Source organism: Zootoca vivipara, chromosome 9 (genome assembly GCF_965207765.1).
Source record: "Zootoca vivipara chromosome 9, rZooViv2.hap1.1, whole genome shotgun sequence".
NCBI lineage: Eukaryota > Metazoa > Chordata > Lepidosauria > Squamata > Lacertidae > Zootoca > Zootoca vivipara.
In genome coordinates, this window is record NC_142592.1 from 3,953,277 (window position 1) to 3,970,993 (window position 17,717).

At 43.3% G+C, this 17,717-nt stretch overlaps 1 protein-coding gene across 1 annotated transcript in view; it reads left to right on the forward strand.

The window, feature by feature from the left end:
• The window catches only part of LOC148684525 (cadherin-related family member 4-like), a 60,015-nt gene extending 45,290 nt beyond the window's left edge, over nucleotides 1–14,725 (forward strand). The window contains exons 11-16 of the mRNA XM_088676874.1: nucleotides 304–557; nucleotides 6,582–6,712; nucleotides 8,581–8,673; nucleotides 9,917–9,986; nucleotides 12,281–12,317; nucleotides 14,366–14,725. Of these exons, the coding sequence (XP_088533000.1) occupies nucleotides 304–557; nucleotides 6,582–6,712; nucleotides 8,581–8,673; nucleotides 9,917–9,986; nucleotides 12,281–12,317; nucleotides 14,366–14,448 (668 nt within the window). The 3' untranslated portion in view covers nucleotides 14,449–14,725. The remainder of the gene's footprint in view (nucleotides 1–303; nucleotides 558–6,581; nucleotides 6,713–8,580; nucleotides 8,674–9,916; nucleotides 9,987–12,280; nucleotides 12,318–14,365) is intronic.
• Nucleotides 14,726–17,717: the final 2,992 nt, after the last annotated feature.

Genomic DNA, 17,717 nt, shown 5'->3' on the forward strand with positions numbered 1-17,717 from the left:
AGTACCAAGCTCTAACCAACTCAGCTATATATAAATATACACCTTCTGTGGGGTTGGGAGGGGAACCTGTTCTAAACTGCAATATATTTTGCTTCCTTCCCTTCTTGAAGGGAAGAAAAGCTGCTGTTATCTTGTACCATTGCCAAAGAGGCTCTTTGCATCATCCCAGCACAATTCAAACATTTATTAAGAGATGCCATATTCACCTGAAGTGCAAGATTCTGAAAGCTGGAGAGCTAGATATGAATTGTAATAGGATGCCATTTTTATTTTTTATGGTACTTCAAACCCCATTCTTTCTAGGCAATACCCACTCTCGGTTCAAACTTCAGAGATTAGGCTCTGGCTTACCTTCTTTGATGACGACACAGAACTTCCAGTATGATGTGTTTCGAGGAATTCAGGATCCCACCACATTTCAGCTACTGATAGAAGTGGCTGATGAACTGCATGGCAATTTAGCTCACCGCCTGTCCACAACGGCAACTGTAATATTGCATGTGGTTCCCTGGAGTACAACCAGGCCTTCAACCACCACAAAAACAACCACAACTGCCGTAAGTTTCCAAGCATGCTTCTTTTTTTCAACACGTCAAGAGATATCTGGGGCAGGTGATAGAGGAGAGCACAGTTCAAAATGTTTCTGGTATCTCTGTGACTTACAGAGAGGGGGAGGGATTGTCGTGCAAATGCGCAGGAGGGAGAACTGGACTGGCTCTGCTGGTGTGTTTATACTGTGCCGGCATCGTCACACCCTTGGAACACCCTCCTGATGGCTGCTGTTTAAATGCTTCCCCCAAAATCTTCTGCCTCACTATTTGCTCTGAACGAATGAAAGAATCTTTATTTGTGTCAGCCATCTGCCATAGCAATAAAACAACAATATCATATACAAAGAATAGAAATAAAAAGTCAATTATATAAAATACTTACCAGGATTTTGAATCAGTAGTCAAATGGTGGATCTTATTCTGATTGCCCCAGTTAAAAAACCTTGCAACCTTTGCTGTCACCTGCTCATCTTGATCTGCCAAGAGAAAGGGCACTGTGGCAGTGGTTGGGCGACCCGGAATGGACAATAAAAGAGGGGTGATAATCTCATTCCTCAAGTCTTTATAAAGAGGGCAAGCCAGAAGGGCATGCGCCACCGATTCGGCACTGCCATCTCTGCAGAGGCATAAGCGTTTTCCATGTGGAATCTGTTGGAATCGTCCCTTGATTACAGCTGAAGGCAGTACATTCAATCTTGCAAGAGTAAAAGCCTGTCTATGTTTTAAAATTGCTAGGCTATGCAGATAAGGTACCAGAGAGTCGAAATAGGAGGGTGGAAAATAGTCATACCAGGGGACAAATTTCCTTATTGTGGCCAAGTTGTTCTGACGCTCAATATCATTTAAAGGTAAACTGACCATTAGGTCCAGTCGTGACCGACTCTGGGGTTGCGCGCTCATCTCACATTATTGGCTGAGGGAGCCGGCGTACAGCTTCCAGGTCATGTGGCCAGCATGACAAAGCCACTTCTGGCAAACCAGAGCAGCACATGGAAACGCCGTTTACCTTCCTGTTAAATTAACTGTCAATATGCTAATTTCTTCTATACCATTAAGTTATCCCAACCCATGATTTTCTCTCTCAATATCATGCCACACACACAATTTCCCCCTAGTTTATTACCCAAACACAAATGCAGCTACTGCAACAGATGGAATAAAACAAAGTGAACAAGACTCTCCACTGAATTTATATCTTGTTTAGCTTTTTCTTTATTCCTCCGTGTCACTAAAGTAGATGTTCACAATTAAATAACGAAATGAGATTATTTTTAAAAGCTTTCAGTAGTATTTTTTGAAAATTCAAAACACTACTTTAATGATAATCTGGATTGTGACTCCTCCATTGTTAAGAGGTTTCATTTGCTTTTGAAATTTGTACAATACACAGTATGCTCAAGAATGGAACAATGGAAGTTTTGTTCATTTGGTGGAAATCAACCTGATTCTTATTTTTAATGAAGGCAAGGAAATCTACTTTGTGGTTTTCAAGTTAAAAACTGGTGCAGATTTTTTTTTTGAAAACTAAATATTATTAAGGCCTGCTTACATTACAAAAGGGACCCAGGTGGCACTGTGGTTAAACCACTGAGCCTAGGGCTTGCTGATCAGAAGGTCGGCGGTTCGAATCCCTGTGACGGGGTGAGCTCCCGTTGCTTGGTCCCAGCTTCTGCCAACCTAGCAGTTTGAAAGCACGTCAAAATGCAAGTAGATAAATAGGAACCGCTACAGCGGGAAGGTAAACGGCATTTCCATGTGCTGCTCTGGTTTGCCAGAAACGGCTTTGTCATGCTGGCCACATGACCTGGAAGCTGTACGCCGGCTCCCTCGGCCAATAATGCGAGATGAGCGCGCAACCCCAGAGTCGGTCACGACTGGACCTAATGGTCAGGGGTCCCTTTACCTTTACCTTACATTACAAAAAGGAGCTGATTCTCTGTGCCATGTTGTGTGTCTCTTCCTCAGTCCTCTTCTGGCTAACCTGGCATCTGGGGCCAGGGTGGAAATGTAAGCGGCTGTGGGTGGGAAGTTACACAGTGTCTGTGTTTTGAAAGGGGAGCCAATTGTCAGCTTCCATGAACGGTGGCTGCCCATCATAAAACTACCCAACATGCAATGCCCCAGCTGCGGTTTTATGTTTGACAGCACTGCGCATGTGAGAGCTGATGAGTTGCTCTCGTTCAACAATGGTGAGACCACGTGCTTCCCCACATTCCAGTCTGGTGGCAAGAAGAGGTGGTGTAGTCAGTGTGTGGCGTGTTGTGCATGGCAGGGCTGGTCTTCTGGGCCTTCTGCCAGTTGTGGCCATGTTCCTCATGGGACTTACTGGTTTTCTATTGGGGGATATCCCCCCAAATGGTTATGGGCCGTGTCGATTATGATGGTCAATCCCTTGTGTGTTCTTCCCAGCATGTGGCCTGATAGCTAAGCTCTATTGCTTGGTGTGAGCCCCCCCCCCCTCAGAATCTTCTATTTCACATGTTTTCCCTGGGGCAGAAACCCACGTTCATGGATACGCATATCCCTGTGCCTATACATATAAATAATGTAAGTCTAAAACGAGATAGCCAGCTGAATCATTAAGATGTTAAGCCAGGAAATCAAATTAACTGGCCACACTCATAGGGAACCTTTACATCCGAGTCCACTGGCAAAACAGACACAGCAGATGTTAACTGTCTAAATCCTTTAGTTTCATCATGTGGTGACATAATGTTGAGATAAGTATCGGACACTCATGCAAACTGTATTCAGGTCCTTTGTTTGTTCAGTGCCTTGACCAATAGCAGCCAGTTTCCTTCAATAGCCCCAAAATATCTGTATCATGGGCTGGTGACAGCCTGTTTTATCACACAGGCTCATCTTTCTGGTATCCCTGGGGAGGGGAGTCGATGAAGAAGGGAAAGGCTGGTATCTTTAATGAACTGTATCTTAAAATATATTTTAAAAATGAAAGGGAAGTCGTACTTCACTGGCTTGAATTTCGAAGCAGGTCCCAGGCTCACGCCGTCTTCATCTGAAATAATGATTAGTATGGGGTGGCCTCCCCTCAACAAAGCCATGTTGTACTGCTAAAAAGACTGAACCTTTATGGTGAATGAATCTCATATGTGGTGGAGGACAGTTGAGACAGAGTCCAACCAGAGGGAGGGGCTGGTTACTATGAAGATGAGAGAGAGAATCCTCCGGAGGAAGAGAGATGGTCAAAAGAGAACCAGGGCTTTTTAAGAGCTGGAACTCATTGGAACTCAGTAACTCTCAGGTGGGCGCCATTGCCATCCTAAGAGAGAACGAGGGAGGCCTTCATAATGGGTTCCAGCACCTTTTTCTAGAAAAATTGCACTGAAGAGAACAGTTGGAGAGAGACCTGAGTGACACTCAGCAGGCACAGTGGAACAGCCTCTTATGTTTGCTGCAGTTTTCTGCCGGGAATCCTCAGAAGTAGGCAGAGCAGCCCTTCAAAGAGCGCGGAGAAGATTAATGGAGGGGGTTGGGAACTGACAGAAGGGGGGATGTTGAGCTAGCCAGATCTTCTCTAGAATTAGCTTGCTCACCTAACTCTGCTCTGGAGCTGATTGGGAACAGCAGTAGAGTGACAAATTCAGAAGTGCAGGGTCACAGCCAGGCCCCCTCATAACCACACCCCCTTCTAAGATTAGACAACAATCCTACATTTAAACAATATTAACAATTAGGGGTGCCTTGCAACAATCAGTGCCAATCTCCATGCCTTGCCTTTTAGCCAGATCTCCTATTTTCTGTGTGCGTACATGTGCAAATGATTTGGACAGGGCCAGTGTCTTCTTTCACAACACTTATGTTGTGCTTTCTTTGAAGTTCCTTTGTAACAGAATTTGCACACCATTCTCTTGAAACGAAATCATGTTGTTGTTTTTTGGTGCTTAAGAGCATCCAGAGCAACTCCTCTTCCGTGCTCTCCTTCAGATGGACCCCAGGAGACAAGGCTCAGTGACTGATTCACCTCCTCTTACTCTGATTAGCTTCAAATCAGTACAGGATATGAGAATAGTTCTTCCAGAGGCTTAAAACTCCCCATTCATGCTGATAGGGCAGCTCTAGGATGCTGGAGACAGGGACCCAGCTGAGACCCTGTTGCAGAAATAGTAGCAGATCGTGGACCCCCTGTGACCCAAAACTGATACACATCTAGATCCGAGGAGCATTGCTTGCTGCTTGAGGGAAGGTGAGAGGGCTCCATAGCTCACTACTCAGCCGAGAGCAGGGCTTGAAGCCCTCAATATTGGCCAAATATATACTGAGTCCAGATGGTCTTCATGCAAAATAATTATTTATAAAATAATATAAGCTGCCCTTTCATAAAAAATACTTATATGAGATAAATTTACAGTGATTAAATAGACCCAATATGGCGCTATGGTGTAATCCACAGAGCCTAGGGCTTGCTGATCAGAAGGTTGGTGGTTCAAATCCCTGCGACAGGGTGAGCTCCTGTTGCTCGGTCCCTGTCCTGCCAACCTAGCAGTTCGTCAAAGTGCAAGTAAATAAATAGGTATCGCTCCAGCGGGAAGGTAAATAGTGTTTCCATGCGGTGTTCTGGTTCGCCAGAAGCGGCTTACCATGCTGGCCACATGGCCCGGAAGCTGTCTATGGACAAACGCCGGTAAATGACTGTCTGTACTTAGGTATTTGTAATTTCTGACAAATAATTTGCTGGGGGAAATCCTCTCCCATTATCTTTTATTGCTGGGTGTTTATTCATCTCGCTCACGTGGCATATGCAGTTCCACATCCCAAATTTGTTGGTGGATTATTGCTCTAGCTTTCTCATAACCTACAGCTATCAGGGCCTGTGGGGAAAACCCCCAAGCCTCTTACCTTTTCATGCAATGTAGCTTTCCATTTGGATTGGTAGGAATCTAGTAGGGTTAAGGGTGCCAACCCAACAGGGGAAAAGGTAAGTTTTAACCAATAATGGATCTTCAGAATCCATATCCGAATGCTAACGGGGATTTGCCCGACCTCCAGGCGGACAGCTATGTTAGACACACAAGGAGGGATCCCTAGAAGGCAGCGATAGAACTTAGTTTGGAATGATTCTAAGGGAGCAAGATTTAAGAAGCTGCAGATCTGAGAGCCATATGTCAGTTGTGTTAATATTCTTACAGCAAAGACCCGGGAGGCTGCCGGAATATATTGGCCCCTTTTTCCATAGAAAACCTTATAATAGCTTTGGTAGATCATTGGGCATTTGCAATAGTATTTTTTTGTATTTAATTTTATATAATTAGTACATTTTTCCCCTTCTAAAATCTGAAATCAATGTTTTCTATTTTCTGTTAGATAGGTTTTTTTCTTTTCTGGTACTAAGAATGCTGCACCACCCACAAATTCAAAAGAAAAATAAAACACCCCCACGACAATATTCTGCTTTTATTTTTCAACTTCTCAAGAGTATGTCGAAACTTCAGTTTTCACTTATTTCCCCTCCAATAAGAGTTTCATGTTCTACAATACACAATTGTTCTTTTAACATAGGAACGCTGCCACCTACTGGACAAAGTATAGGTCTGTCATTACGTAGTACAAATTAATCTAATTTCTAAGCTTTTTCAAAACTCCCTTTTTAATGTGAGTTTAGGATGGAGGAACTCCCATGATCCCTAGCTAACAGGACCAGTGGTCAGGGATGATGGGAAATGTAGTCCCAAAACATCTGGAGGGCCAAGTTTGCCTATGCTAATACAATCATTCCATTATCACAAACATCCCCTCTGCTATGGCTTCCACTAGCACACTGGGCTAACTGAATCTGAGATTTCTTTAGAGCATTTTTTGCTTATGATAAAGCTATAAAAGCATGTCACATGCCTTTTATTCAGGGTGTTCTATGAACCACAATGCTTCCCTTCTGGACCCAATCATATTCACGTTTAATTGGAATTAAGTTTGAATTTGAATTTTCTTTTCCAGATGATATTGTATTTTGAAAAATCTAACCGGCATCCATTCCTGATTTGCACATGTTTGTTGTTGTTTGTTTATTTCTAGGCTACCACCTCAGTGCTGATTCAGACTTTATATTATTGGCATCCCGAATACTGGTTTCCTGTTGTCCTAACTCTAGCAGCAGCCCTCCTATTGATGTGCTTGTATGTGGCAGTGTGGGGTTGCTTCAAAGAGTAAGAACTCCTTCAGTTTTTGGGACAGCTCAGGGGAGACAATGAATATGAAAATGTACACCTAGACTAGTCTGTTGATAGATATTCCCCCCATTTCCCCCCATGTCTCATGAGACACCAGTCCTGAAACTTAGAGGAGCTTTTAAAGTGGTTTGTGTTTGATACAAATAAGCACCATATTTGATATACAACTACAGCAACACAAATGTATGTATCAAGAATTCTGTAGGTGGGAGGTGACATGGATGTTCCTGCATCCCCTTGTTCAGATCTCTTAGGAGCTTCTGGTCTGCGGAAGGGAATCTGAGCGGCCGATGGGAATCTCCCCATCTAAATTACTAGAGCAGGACATAGTTCCAGCTAAAAGAATAGTAACCTGTAAACTAGAGGAGATGGACTTGCAGCAGAAAATGGTGTTGGGCAATGGTACCTGCTCACCTCTAAACCTTGGCTTGTTACCCCTTTTAAAGCTCCCAAATTATTTGAATTCCTTAACTTCTTCAGCTCATAGATACGCCTTTATAAAGGCAAGATTCAACACCTTCCCATCGAACGTGCTGAGAAATAGATTTTCCAATGGACAGATATCGCTCTTATGTGATTGTAATTGTGGGACACCAGAATCGTTGCATCACATAATCCTTGATTGTGCTCTTCACTCATCGGCCAGGAGCAAGTTTCTTGCTCCATATCTAAAGGAATCGCCGATGATTCGAATGAAGCCAAACTGAGATATCTACTAAATGATGAAGACCCCTTAAGATCACTCACGGTTGCCAGATTCTTGATCAGCGTCCTATCCCTAAAGAAGAAAAACGGACTCCTGTGCGGCTCGGATAACCCTTTTAAACCATGATTTATGTTTTAGGATATAATTAGGTGATATCATCATTGATGTCTTTTATTAATTTATGAGCAGAGGGTGATGTTCATGCTGCAAATTTATTGTATTGTATGTTGTTGGTCTTTTGTTTTTTGTTTTTGTTTGTTTGTTTTTTGTAAGTTTTTGGCTGTTTTAAATTTGGAGGTTTAAGTACATATATGTTGGTATGGGAATTGTTGTGTGATGGGCCAATGGCTGTAATAAATATCAATCAAGAGCGGCTATGGAATAGAGTGAATCTCCCTCTGTTCCTGCAGAGAGTGAAGCCCATAGGTAGAGACAGGGGCGTAGCAAGGGGGGTGCGTTGGGGGCGGGCCACTGGGGGGGTGCGTTGGGGGTGACACTCAGCGCATGCCCCCTGCAACTCCCAAGCCAAGCCCCACTGCTTCGAGGGTGCAGCATCAGTACGGGCTACTGCTCTCGTGCACTGTCCATATGGGATGCCACCCGCGTGCGCGAGCAGCAGCCTATACGGCCGCCACGCAAGAGCGGCAGCCCATACGGACTGTGCATGTGTGTACAGGGTGCCGCACAGGCGCAGCACCGGGCACAATCTGGGCTTGCTACGCCACTGGGTAGAGAGGGCCTGGCCTCACAAAACTTCCTGTTGTGGAAATGTCTCCTAACCTTGCCACTCCACTGATCACAGTGACCAAAAAGGGGGTGCAGATTGCAGGATCTGGATCCAAAGCCTTCGTCTTTCCCCAATATATCCCTGGGATTGCGGAGGGGGCTGTATGTGCAACCTGCACCTGGAGTGCATATTTCTCCTGTTGCTGCCTCCTGCATGCCATTTTCCCTGGCCAGGACAAGACGGCCAGGAGAGGAGGTTCTTCTGCCCACAATCTCCCTTGCCCCAACCTCAAAAGATTACTGATAATAAATTTTGTGCCAGCCCTTTCCAATAAACTTCCACTTCTCCATGTGTTGCTCCCGAATACACATCCTGTGATTCTAATGTACATGGCATTTTTACCCTCAACAGTGTTCCCAAATGTGGAAGATTCTTTCCACGGTGCTGTGTCGACCAAAACCAACCATCAGCCCTGAACACTGAAAAACATACCAGTTCTTCAAGGTAAGGGTCTTTTCTGTCCTATGTGCATTGTGTCTCATCGGGCTACTTTAGCAGAAATTGTGTAGCCACTTTAGGAATATTGCCAGAAAATATAAATGACACTCATTTCTTCCATGTTGTATGGAGACACAGAGAGTTACTGGAAACCTCCAAGGTTTTCATTTATCTCTTGCAGCATATGTTTTAATAGGCAGGAATTCAAGGCTGTTTTGTACCTTATGAGGAATGGCTTAGGGAGCTGGGTATGTTTAGCCTGGAGAAGAGAAGGTTAAGGGGTGATATGATAGCCATGTTCAAATATATAAAAGGATGTCATATAGAGGAGGGAGAAAGGTTGTTTTCTGCTGCTCCAGAGAAGCGGACACGGAGCAATGGATTCAAAGAAAGAAGCTTCCACCTAAACATTAGGAAGACCTTTCTGACAGTAAGAGCTGTTCGGCAGTGGAATTTGCTACCAAGGAGTGTGGTAGAGTCTCCTTCTTTGGAGGTCTTTAAGCAGAGGCTTGACAGCCATATGTCAAGAATGCTTTGATGGTGTCTCCTGCTTGGCAGGGGGTTGGACTGGATGGCCCTTGTGGTCTCTTCCAACTCTATGATTCCATGATTCTTTATGTTGGTTGTCAGAGGTTTAGAGTTGCCTCCTGGTAGAACACCTACAGGGACAATATTCCTGTCAAGGGATTTCTGATGTTGCAGGCAGTACTGCATCCGCAGCCATGAATTCTTCTGAGCCTTATGACAATAGATTATTGTTTTAGAACACAGAAGATGATTTTATCCACTCAGATATGAATGTTATCATCTAAGATTCTGTGAAACTGGTGCCATAACTCTCCGCATTCTGGAACAATGGCAACTGATGGTGTATAAATGGCAACAGGGATGCTGCACTCAGGAGTGACAGGCAGAGAGAGGGGATGCTACACACCTGGCCTCCTGCCAGCAGCAGAAGAAGAGGGGTAGGGAGGGGGCTAGGAGGCCAGTGCTGTGCCTGGTGAGGCCAATACTTCTGCCACAGTGCTCACACTTTGAAAGATCCCAGTGGATCCCACTTGTGCAAGACAGAGATTTAGGAGGTATTTCAAAGAGGGTCACAAAGGACTCATCTGGCACCGCACAGGAGCAGATCCTGCTCCCTAACAGCTGGCCTGATCCTCCTTCACAAGTGGCTCCCCTGCACACACATTATGGCTGAGCTGGAGAATGCTTGTCTAATGCTGCTTTTCCGCTTTCTCTCTCCCAGCAAAATGAATCCAACTGTGAATCTCCCACAGTCAGATGCAACATTCAGAAAACTGTCTGTGAGCTCCGAAGTAAGTGGAATTGCACTTGTTATTTGCAAGCGGAAACAGCCCTGCTCCTTGTGCTGCCAATCAAAATTCCATGTGGGTGTGGGAAGAAGTTTTAGGCTGCACGTTTTGTCTGCCAGCCATGAACTTAGCTGTGTTTCAAGAGAGAGAACCTCTCTCACCCCTTTTTCATTGGACCGGGCAAGGATCTTTCTTTCTTTCTTTCTTTCTTTCTTTCTTTCTTTCTTTCTTTCTTTCTTTCTTTACATTTATTTCCTATCCTTCTTCTAAGGAGCTTGAGTCAGTGTATACGGTCTGCCCCCAGATAGCAACTGGCAAAGGGTCACCCAGTGTGCTACATGACTGAGTGGGAATCTATTGAAAAATAATATGTATATAAGATAAGAATAATATTGGAGAAAACTGGATATTGAAACCTGCTTAACCTAAATCATATATCCCAGTTTTACAGCGGCCCTTTAAAGTATGCTTCACGCAGAGTATACGCAGTCAGAAGTTGATCTGGCTAAGAAAACACCACCAAGAGCGTAGGGAATTATCTCCCTTATATGAAACCCCTTACTAGCTGCACACTTGTAAAAGTATGCAGATGAAAATACTTCTTTAACTGAAATACAAACTGACTCTAAAGAGACTTTAAACTAAAGATAAATGCTTTCTCTCTTAGCAACATTCCAACCTTCCAACCTTCAACCCATTCCAAACCTCCCACAAACCTCCCATTAAACTACCCGAGAATTAACAGCAAACTAGCATTATAACTAAGCAACTCTCATACTAAGATTCAACTGAGGAATCTCTTAAACTGAGAACAACTGAGTGATCTACTTAGGGATGAATCAAACTGAAAGATCTAACTAAGAGATACAGAAGGCTTTCTGGCAGAGCCTTATATACAAGGAGCAGAGCCTTATATACAAGGAGCAGAGCCCACGCCTGTGGGCAATTAACAGAAACACCGTCACCTGTTTCTCTTAAACAGACAGCATTTACATTAGACCGGCTCTAAAGTAACTTGGCTATTCAAAAAATCCAACAGAATCTGAACCAGGGTCTCTGCCGCCCTGGCCTGATATTGTAAGTAAGAGACTGGGGGCCTCAGAAGCCAAATGTGGCCCTCCAGGCAATACTGTCTGGCCCTTCAGACTCTCCTCAAGTGACACACCCTCCTGAAGCCCTTTGCCAGCCTTGCTTTTCACCCTCCTTCTGTGCCTCTGCCTGGCTGGAATGTGTCCTTGAACTCTGGCAATGCTTCCTGCTTGTCTGGGGGAAGGGTAGAAAGGGATGTTTGAGTGTAGACAAAGGTGTTTGGGTTTTTTCTCAAGGTCCTAGAGAGAGTTCTGGCAGTTTTGAAATCTCCTGTTCAGCTGGGATAGCTCAGTCAGTAGAGCAGGAGGCTCTTTATCTCAGGGTTGTGGGTTCAAGCCCCATGTTGGGCAAAAGATTCCTGCATTGCAGGGGGCTGGACTAGATGACCCTCGTGGTTCCTTCCAACTCTACCATTCTATGAGTCTATGAGCATTCACATTTATTGCTCTGCCCACGTATGCCTCTTGTCCTACCCACCACTGGCATGTGCCCCCCCCAAAGGATTCCCAGAAGGCGCTGTGGCCCTAAAAAAAAAAAGGGTTCCCACCCCTGTTCTAACCACTATACCGCACTGGCTGAGGTGTGCCAAACACTGAATTATGTGGGCAGGGAGGGTCTGCACGGTGGAAGCACTGGATTGACTCTACCAAGGAAGCCATGACACACAGCCCTGCTGATGCCCTGCCCACCTCAGCCCCACTCCTGGAGGCTACAGTGATGCTCGTGGGGGGAGGGCAGCTCCACCCAAACACACTGGTTGCTACTGATGACCAGTGAAACTTCTCAAGAGTGTTGCATTCCCCGCAGGTGCCAGAAAGCAGCTTTTTAGTCTTGCAGCTCCAGCCCTCTGGAATCAGTTACCAGCTGAAGTTAGACAGGTACCCAGAATCTTGATGTTTAAGTGACTACCTAAAATGCTTTTATTTATTTTTTTAAAAAAGCTTTCCCTGAAGTGTGAATTGGTCATTTTATGGAATATTAATTGTACTCCTGTTTTTTAGAATTTCATATAAATGCTTTTAGTGATTTTAGAATTTGTTTAGAAAAATAATAATTCTATTGTTGTGCACTGCTTTCATGGCCCCAAGCTGCAAAGCAGCATATAAATCTATAAAATAAACAAAAATGCCTTAGTTCAAAAGTCAATGGTGACCAGAAGTATTGAGAGTACAGGTGTGCTAATGACAGTGGTTTATGTTGCCTTTCAGCCCTCTATCATTTATGACGGTTGTGCAATGGATCCAGGTAAATATCAATATGGGTTTTAAAGCCAACCTTACAGTACATTTTCAAGTTTATTTTTTGTTGTTGAATCTCACAGAATATGCACCTTCAGATCAATTTGGCTTAAACTCTCAAAGGTCACAAGAGGGCAACTATCAAGTGTGCCTATTGGTGTGTTTGCTCCTTGCCCCCCCCCCCCAAGTAAGCAACAGTGACCCCCATGCCAAGAGGCTAGCATAGCAGCTCTGCCCCACCCAGCAAGCCTCTTCTGGATCCGTCCCTCCCTATGGTGGTGGTACTGATGGCAATGATCTGCTGCATCAATATATTGTCTTTCATCCCAAAAGAGCCCTGGCGGGTTGAGAACCTGTTAAATTCAACGACTCTTTAAAAAACCCTGATTAAAATATGTAAAACTATATATCTAAAAGCAAAATAGTAAAACCAGCAGGCAAAAATCCTCAGTTTTTGAACTTCAAAAACATATTTATCCCCAAAGCCCAAAGGAAGAAATTCATCTTCATCTGGTGCCTACAAAATATCTGCCTAATTATGGAGATGGTGATGGAGAGTCTACAACGGAAGGCATTGAAGCTGAATCTCAACGCAATAGTTTAACACTAAAATTCTGACACATCAGTCTTTCCCTAGGAGAGAATTCAGATCTCCTCACTCACCTGTTCCTTCACAAAAGTGCACATTATTGGCAATTCTAAAGAAACCAACCAACCAATTGTTTTAAGGCTGCTTCAGGTGTTCCTGAACTACTGATTCCAACACCTGGGGTTTTGTTTCATGTAAATTGAATCAGCTTCATGTCAGTTAAGTAATATTGTTAACTTGGCATTTTGGGAAACTCTGAACACTTCCTTCCAATAAAGGTTTCGTTCCACTGTGTATTTTGGGATTCAGATTCTATGTACATCTGTACATTTTGTTTAATAAATTTAACAACAAAACATGCAGCTTCCCAAAGCAATCGGTCTATCAAGGTTCCAGCTCTTGTGATGGGAAGCACAAAACAGAATATTGATTGAGAGAAGCCATAAAAATGAGAGAAAACTGCTCAAATCCGAACAGCAGACCTTTTAATCTTGTCCACATGGTGTCGCTAGTGTACCATGAATCACCCAGTGTACAACCTGTTCCCTTGTCGTTGAAGAGCTCTCACTGTGAAGAAGGTTCTTCAAAAGCCTGGCCAGCATTTGCATCCTTGCAGGTTCTTACTCAGTTGTTCTCCTCCTGCCTCTGGAGCTACAGTGAACAAGTCTCCTCCATCTTCTCTGTGATGGTCCTTCCTTCAGATAGCTGAGCTATTATGTCTCTCTTTGATCTCTTCTTCTCCAGGCTAATCATGCCCATCTTTTTCAAACACTTCTCATACGATTTGGGCTGCATTCATGCAACAGCAGATTATTCAATTTCCACGACTTTTCTCTAATTGTTAAATTCTGCATTCATGCAATGTAGAAGCCACTTCTGGAATTATGGTGAAATGTGTTGCGTGTTTAGTGCTCATTTTCAACTTATTTCCTTCCAGAAAAAAATATGTTTGCAAATAATATGGAAATAAGTGCTAACCTTGTGCTAGATTCCACTATAATTCCACTATATTCAGCTATAGCCCCTGCCTACAGGGTTGTAACAATTCCATAGAATGGCGAAGGAAGATCTCAAATGGATCTCAAATGACTTGGCTCCCGAACAAATCAGCTCCCAAATGATCAAAACCCGAAAGTGACTGTTCCGGTTTGTGAACTATTTTTGGAAGCCAAACGTCTGACGGGGCTTATGCAACTTCTGATTGGCTGCAGGAGCTTCCTGCAGCCAATCAGAAGCTGCGCTTTGGTTTCTGAAAGTTTTGGAAGTCGAACGGACTTCCGGAACAGATTCGATTCGACTTCCAAGGTTTGACTGTATGGGAAAACTGCTTTGCCTTGCAATAGTGTTATAAAGATCACAAGAAGATAATGTATGGGACATACTTGGAACATTTGGATGTGCTGAAAAAGTGCTATATACTTATTTCTAAAAAATAATACTAAGACAGTCATTTTTCCCTTCTCTAGCAACAGGACTGCAGTACCTCTTTAACAGTAAAACGGGCGAAGTCCAGTGGCTAAACCAGAAGACCTCTACTACCAGTATATAACATTTACTTCCTGCTAATACCAACACTTTTCACATCTCTTCTGTCTGACAGCCCCATATATATGGACAAAATGGTTTTCAAACAATTCACCTGGAAGTGGGAAGCTATTGATTAAGCTATCTGCCCATCTAATAGTCAACAACAAAGTCTTTTTATGGAATTTGGGCATTAAAAGTAATGTTCTCATTTTGAATGTTTCCATAGAATTATTTACCTGGCTTATGTGGTTGTTATACTTGTGCTTTGTTGCCAAATACAAATTCACTTATTTCTATGATTTTTTGAAGTGTTTTTCCCTTGATTTGTTCAATAAATTGCCAAGACCAGAATAACGTTGGTGCCTTTGATAGGATTGGGAGACATTATTATTATTATTATTATTATTATTATTATTATTATTATTATTATCATCTTTTCTTCTTTATTTCTCCAAACCTCTAAAAATTAAATCACTAATTTTCATAACATTTAACACAGCTGTACATTCCCCTGCATCCTAATATGATGCAGGTGAATTGGGAATAAGCCTGTGTTGTTGTAGCTCCCCTTTTCCATTTATTTATCTATTGCCATTTATATCCCACCTTTTTCGCTGCTCATCCCAGTCACCACCATCTGGGCATAGCCCTTCACCAGTCAGGAGGTAGGGGCCACTATGGTCAATACTGGGAATTTTGGGGAAGCGAGTGGTGGAGTGTTCAAAGGCCTTTTGCAAGGGCAGAACAGCCTGCTGCCATCTTTAATTTGCCACAGAGTGGCCCAATGGGAGTGATGCTAGAAAATAATGTATCATCGCCTTGTTGGAGGCAGGGATATGTTTAACTCCCCAGTTATTTAACTTCTGGAAGATTCAGGAAATGGCTGAAAACTGAAGAGAATGGTAACTTAGTCACTCTCACTAACATACTTTGAAAAAAAGGCTTTCCCAAGCAAAAATGGGGACAATAGATATGCGGTGATTTACTAGGGGCAAGTACCAGAAAGCAGGGACTGTCCTGGTAAATAGAGACCGATGGAGCATACATTTAAAATGCCATAATAATTTACTCACCAGTGAAATCAGAGCTTTGCCTTTAATGACATGCTGCCCATGGACCAAAGGTCATGATGCTTAGACAAACAATAAAATAAATCAACTGGGCACAACTTTTTAATATTGTTGAGTGATGTTTGCACACTTGAGTGCATTTGGGATTTTGTTTTTAAGCAATCAAGCAAGCCATCCATTATTATAGATGCAAAATAGTTCTTGGGTTGAGAGGATATGATAATAAACATATATCACTAACACACACTTCCATGACTTGTTTACATTCTGGTCTGCAAAAGAACAAGCCTGATTAACGGGGTAAACTCTGGCCTTTTTTTCTATTATCTGATCTGGTGCCTTTTTCTTTCTGGCGATGTCATAACACAACTCGGTTGTATATTTTATAAAGATGTCATTCTGTTTATTTGCAGCTTTTCAATCTATTGAATTAATTGAGAAAGACCTACCTGTCGTTTCCCCTGCACATTCCTATGATGTATTATGGTAGGAAAATTTTCCCAACTGCCTGGGAAATGTTTCAGAAAGGAGAAATGAATAAGGTCCAAATGCAGGATTCAGCAGGCCAGTTTTCAATCGGTTCATGCTAAAAGAAAGAAATTGTGAACAATAATTCACAACAGCAGCAGCAACAACAACAACAACAGCAAGAATAGAATTTATGACTTGCCCTTAACCAGCAGGTTCCAGGACAGTTAAAATAAAATACAGTCACAGGAATAGGGTACAGCCCGTATTGTTGCAGCCACTCCAATCCTCCGGGCCCTTACCCAGGGTTTGGTTTCCTTGGAATAAGGGACAGCAGAGACTGCAGCCTCTTTATGCTGTGGCTTATTTACACAGCTATGCAACCTGAGCCTACGATGGAGGGGCTCACAGCATTAGCACCCCAGCAGGCCTTGCTTCTCCCCTAGGCTTCTGCCTCTAAGCTAGCTGTCTCTCACCTGTCTCTGACCTTTGTCTTCTCACCCATTTGCCCTCTGGCACAGAGAAGCTTCCTTTGTTATACAAACAGCCTATACTTAGAAGCTGGCCTGGCCTGTTCCAACAATTGAATCATCCATTGGATTTTAACCCTTGCTGGACCCAGGAATCAGAAAGGACTCAGGCATACAGCCCCCCACCCCCAAAAATCTCACGTAAGTACCCTAAGGTTTTAAATTCCTGCACCCATCCATGAATATGTTTGTCCACAGCTGTTCATCTGGTTGTGTGTGTGTGTTGTCATTCTGCAGTGTGACTAATGGAATTGGACATGATGTCTTAATTCACCTGGTGAAGATAATGGAAATAGTATTGGATCCCTACTTGGGTTCAGGACAATGTTTTAATACCCACTCTCTGTTTGGAAAGGCTGGCTGCTTCTTGAATTGGGGTGTGGGGTGTCTCAACATATCAGAGATTTAAGGAAAATGCTATTTTGTCATTTTAAATGCATTTATTAGTACTTGGCCAAGAACAGATTTAAAAAAGTGGGATTCTGCAAAATGGAGGAGATGAGCAAAGACATTTGAAAGACTGAAGGCTAGTTCTGCATTGCTACAGACAGAGATTGGGAAGTAGATCCTCTTTCAATGGCTTGTTTCTCTCCTTCCCCAATGTCTTCTGAAGGTATACGTCAGTGTGGGCATCAGGAAGAGGACTTTGGGAAAGGATGTTCATCAAACTGAGATGGAATGGACATTGTGGAAATTACATTGTGGACACCGGAGCTTCTGCTAGGTTGAGATTTTTTTTAGCACATCCCGGCACTCAAGGCACCTTACCTGGGGGTTTGTAGACGATTTCTGAACCAGACACTGACCCGCTTAGCTTCAGCAAGGTGGAGCATCATGTGCCTTCAAACCACCCAACTCGTTTGGTATATGTACACAGCCGCTTTAATAGAATTATGTTTCTCTTCCCAATTTCATATATTTCATGCTCTCATTTAATCAAGCCGGCTGGTGGCTTATAGACCACAACCAGACCCAACTCGCTTCCCCATTGCTTCCAGTATACCACCCTGTGCTAGACTGGAAGCACAAAGTATGACACCACATCTTACCCAGTGGGTACCTGCAAATATATGAGAAATGCATATCTGCAGATGTTGCTGTTACTCGAGGTCAGTGAAAGTTTTTCTGTGTGCTTCTTGGCATAGTTAATTGTCTCTATCTGCATTTGGCTAAGGCTATATTTTCAGACCTTCGGTTAATCCAACACATCATTTATCATGTTG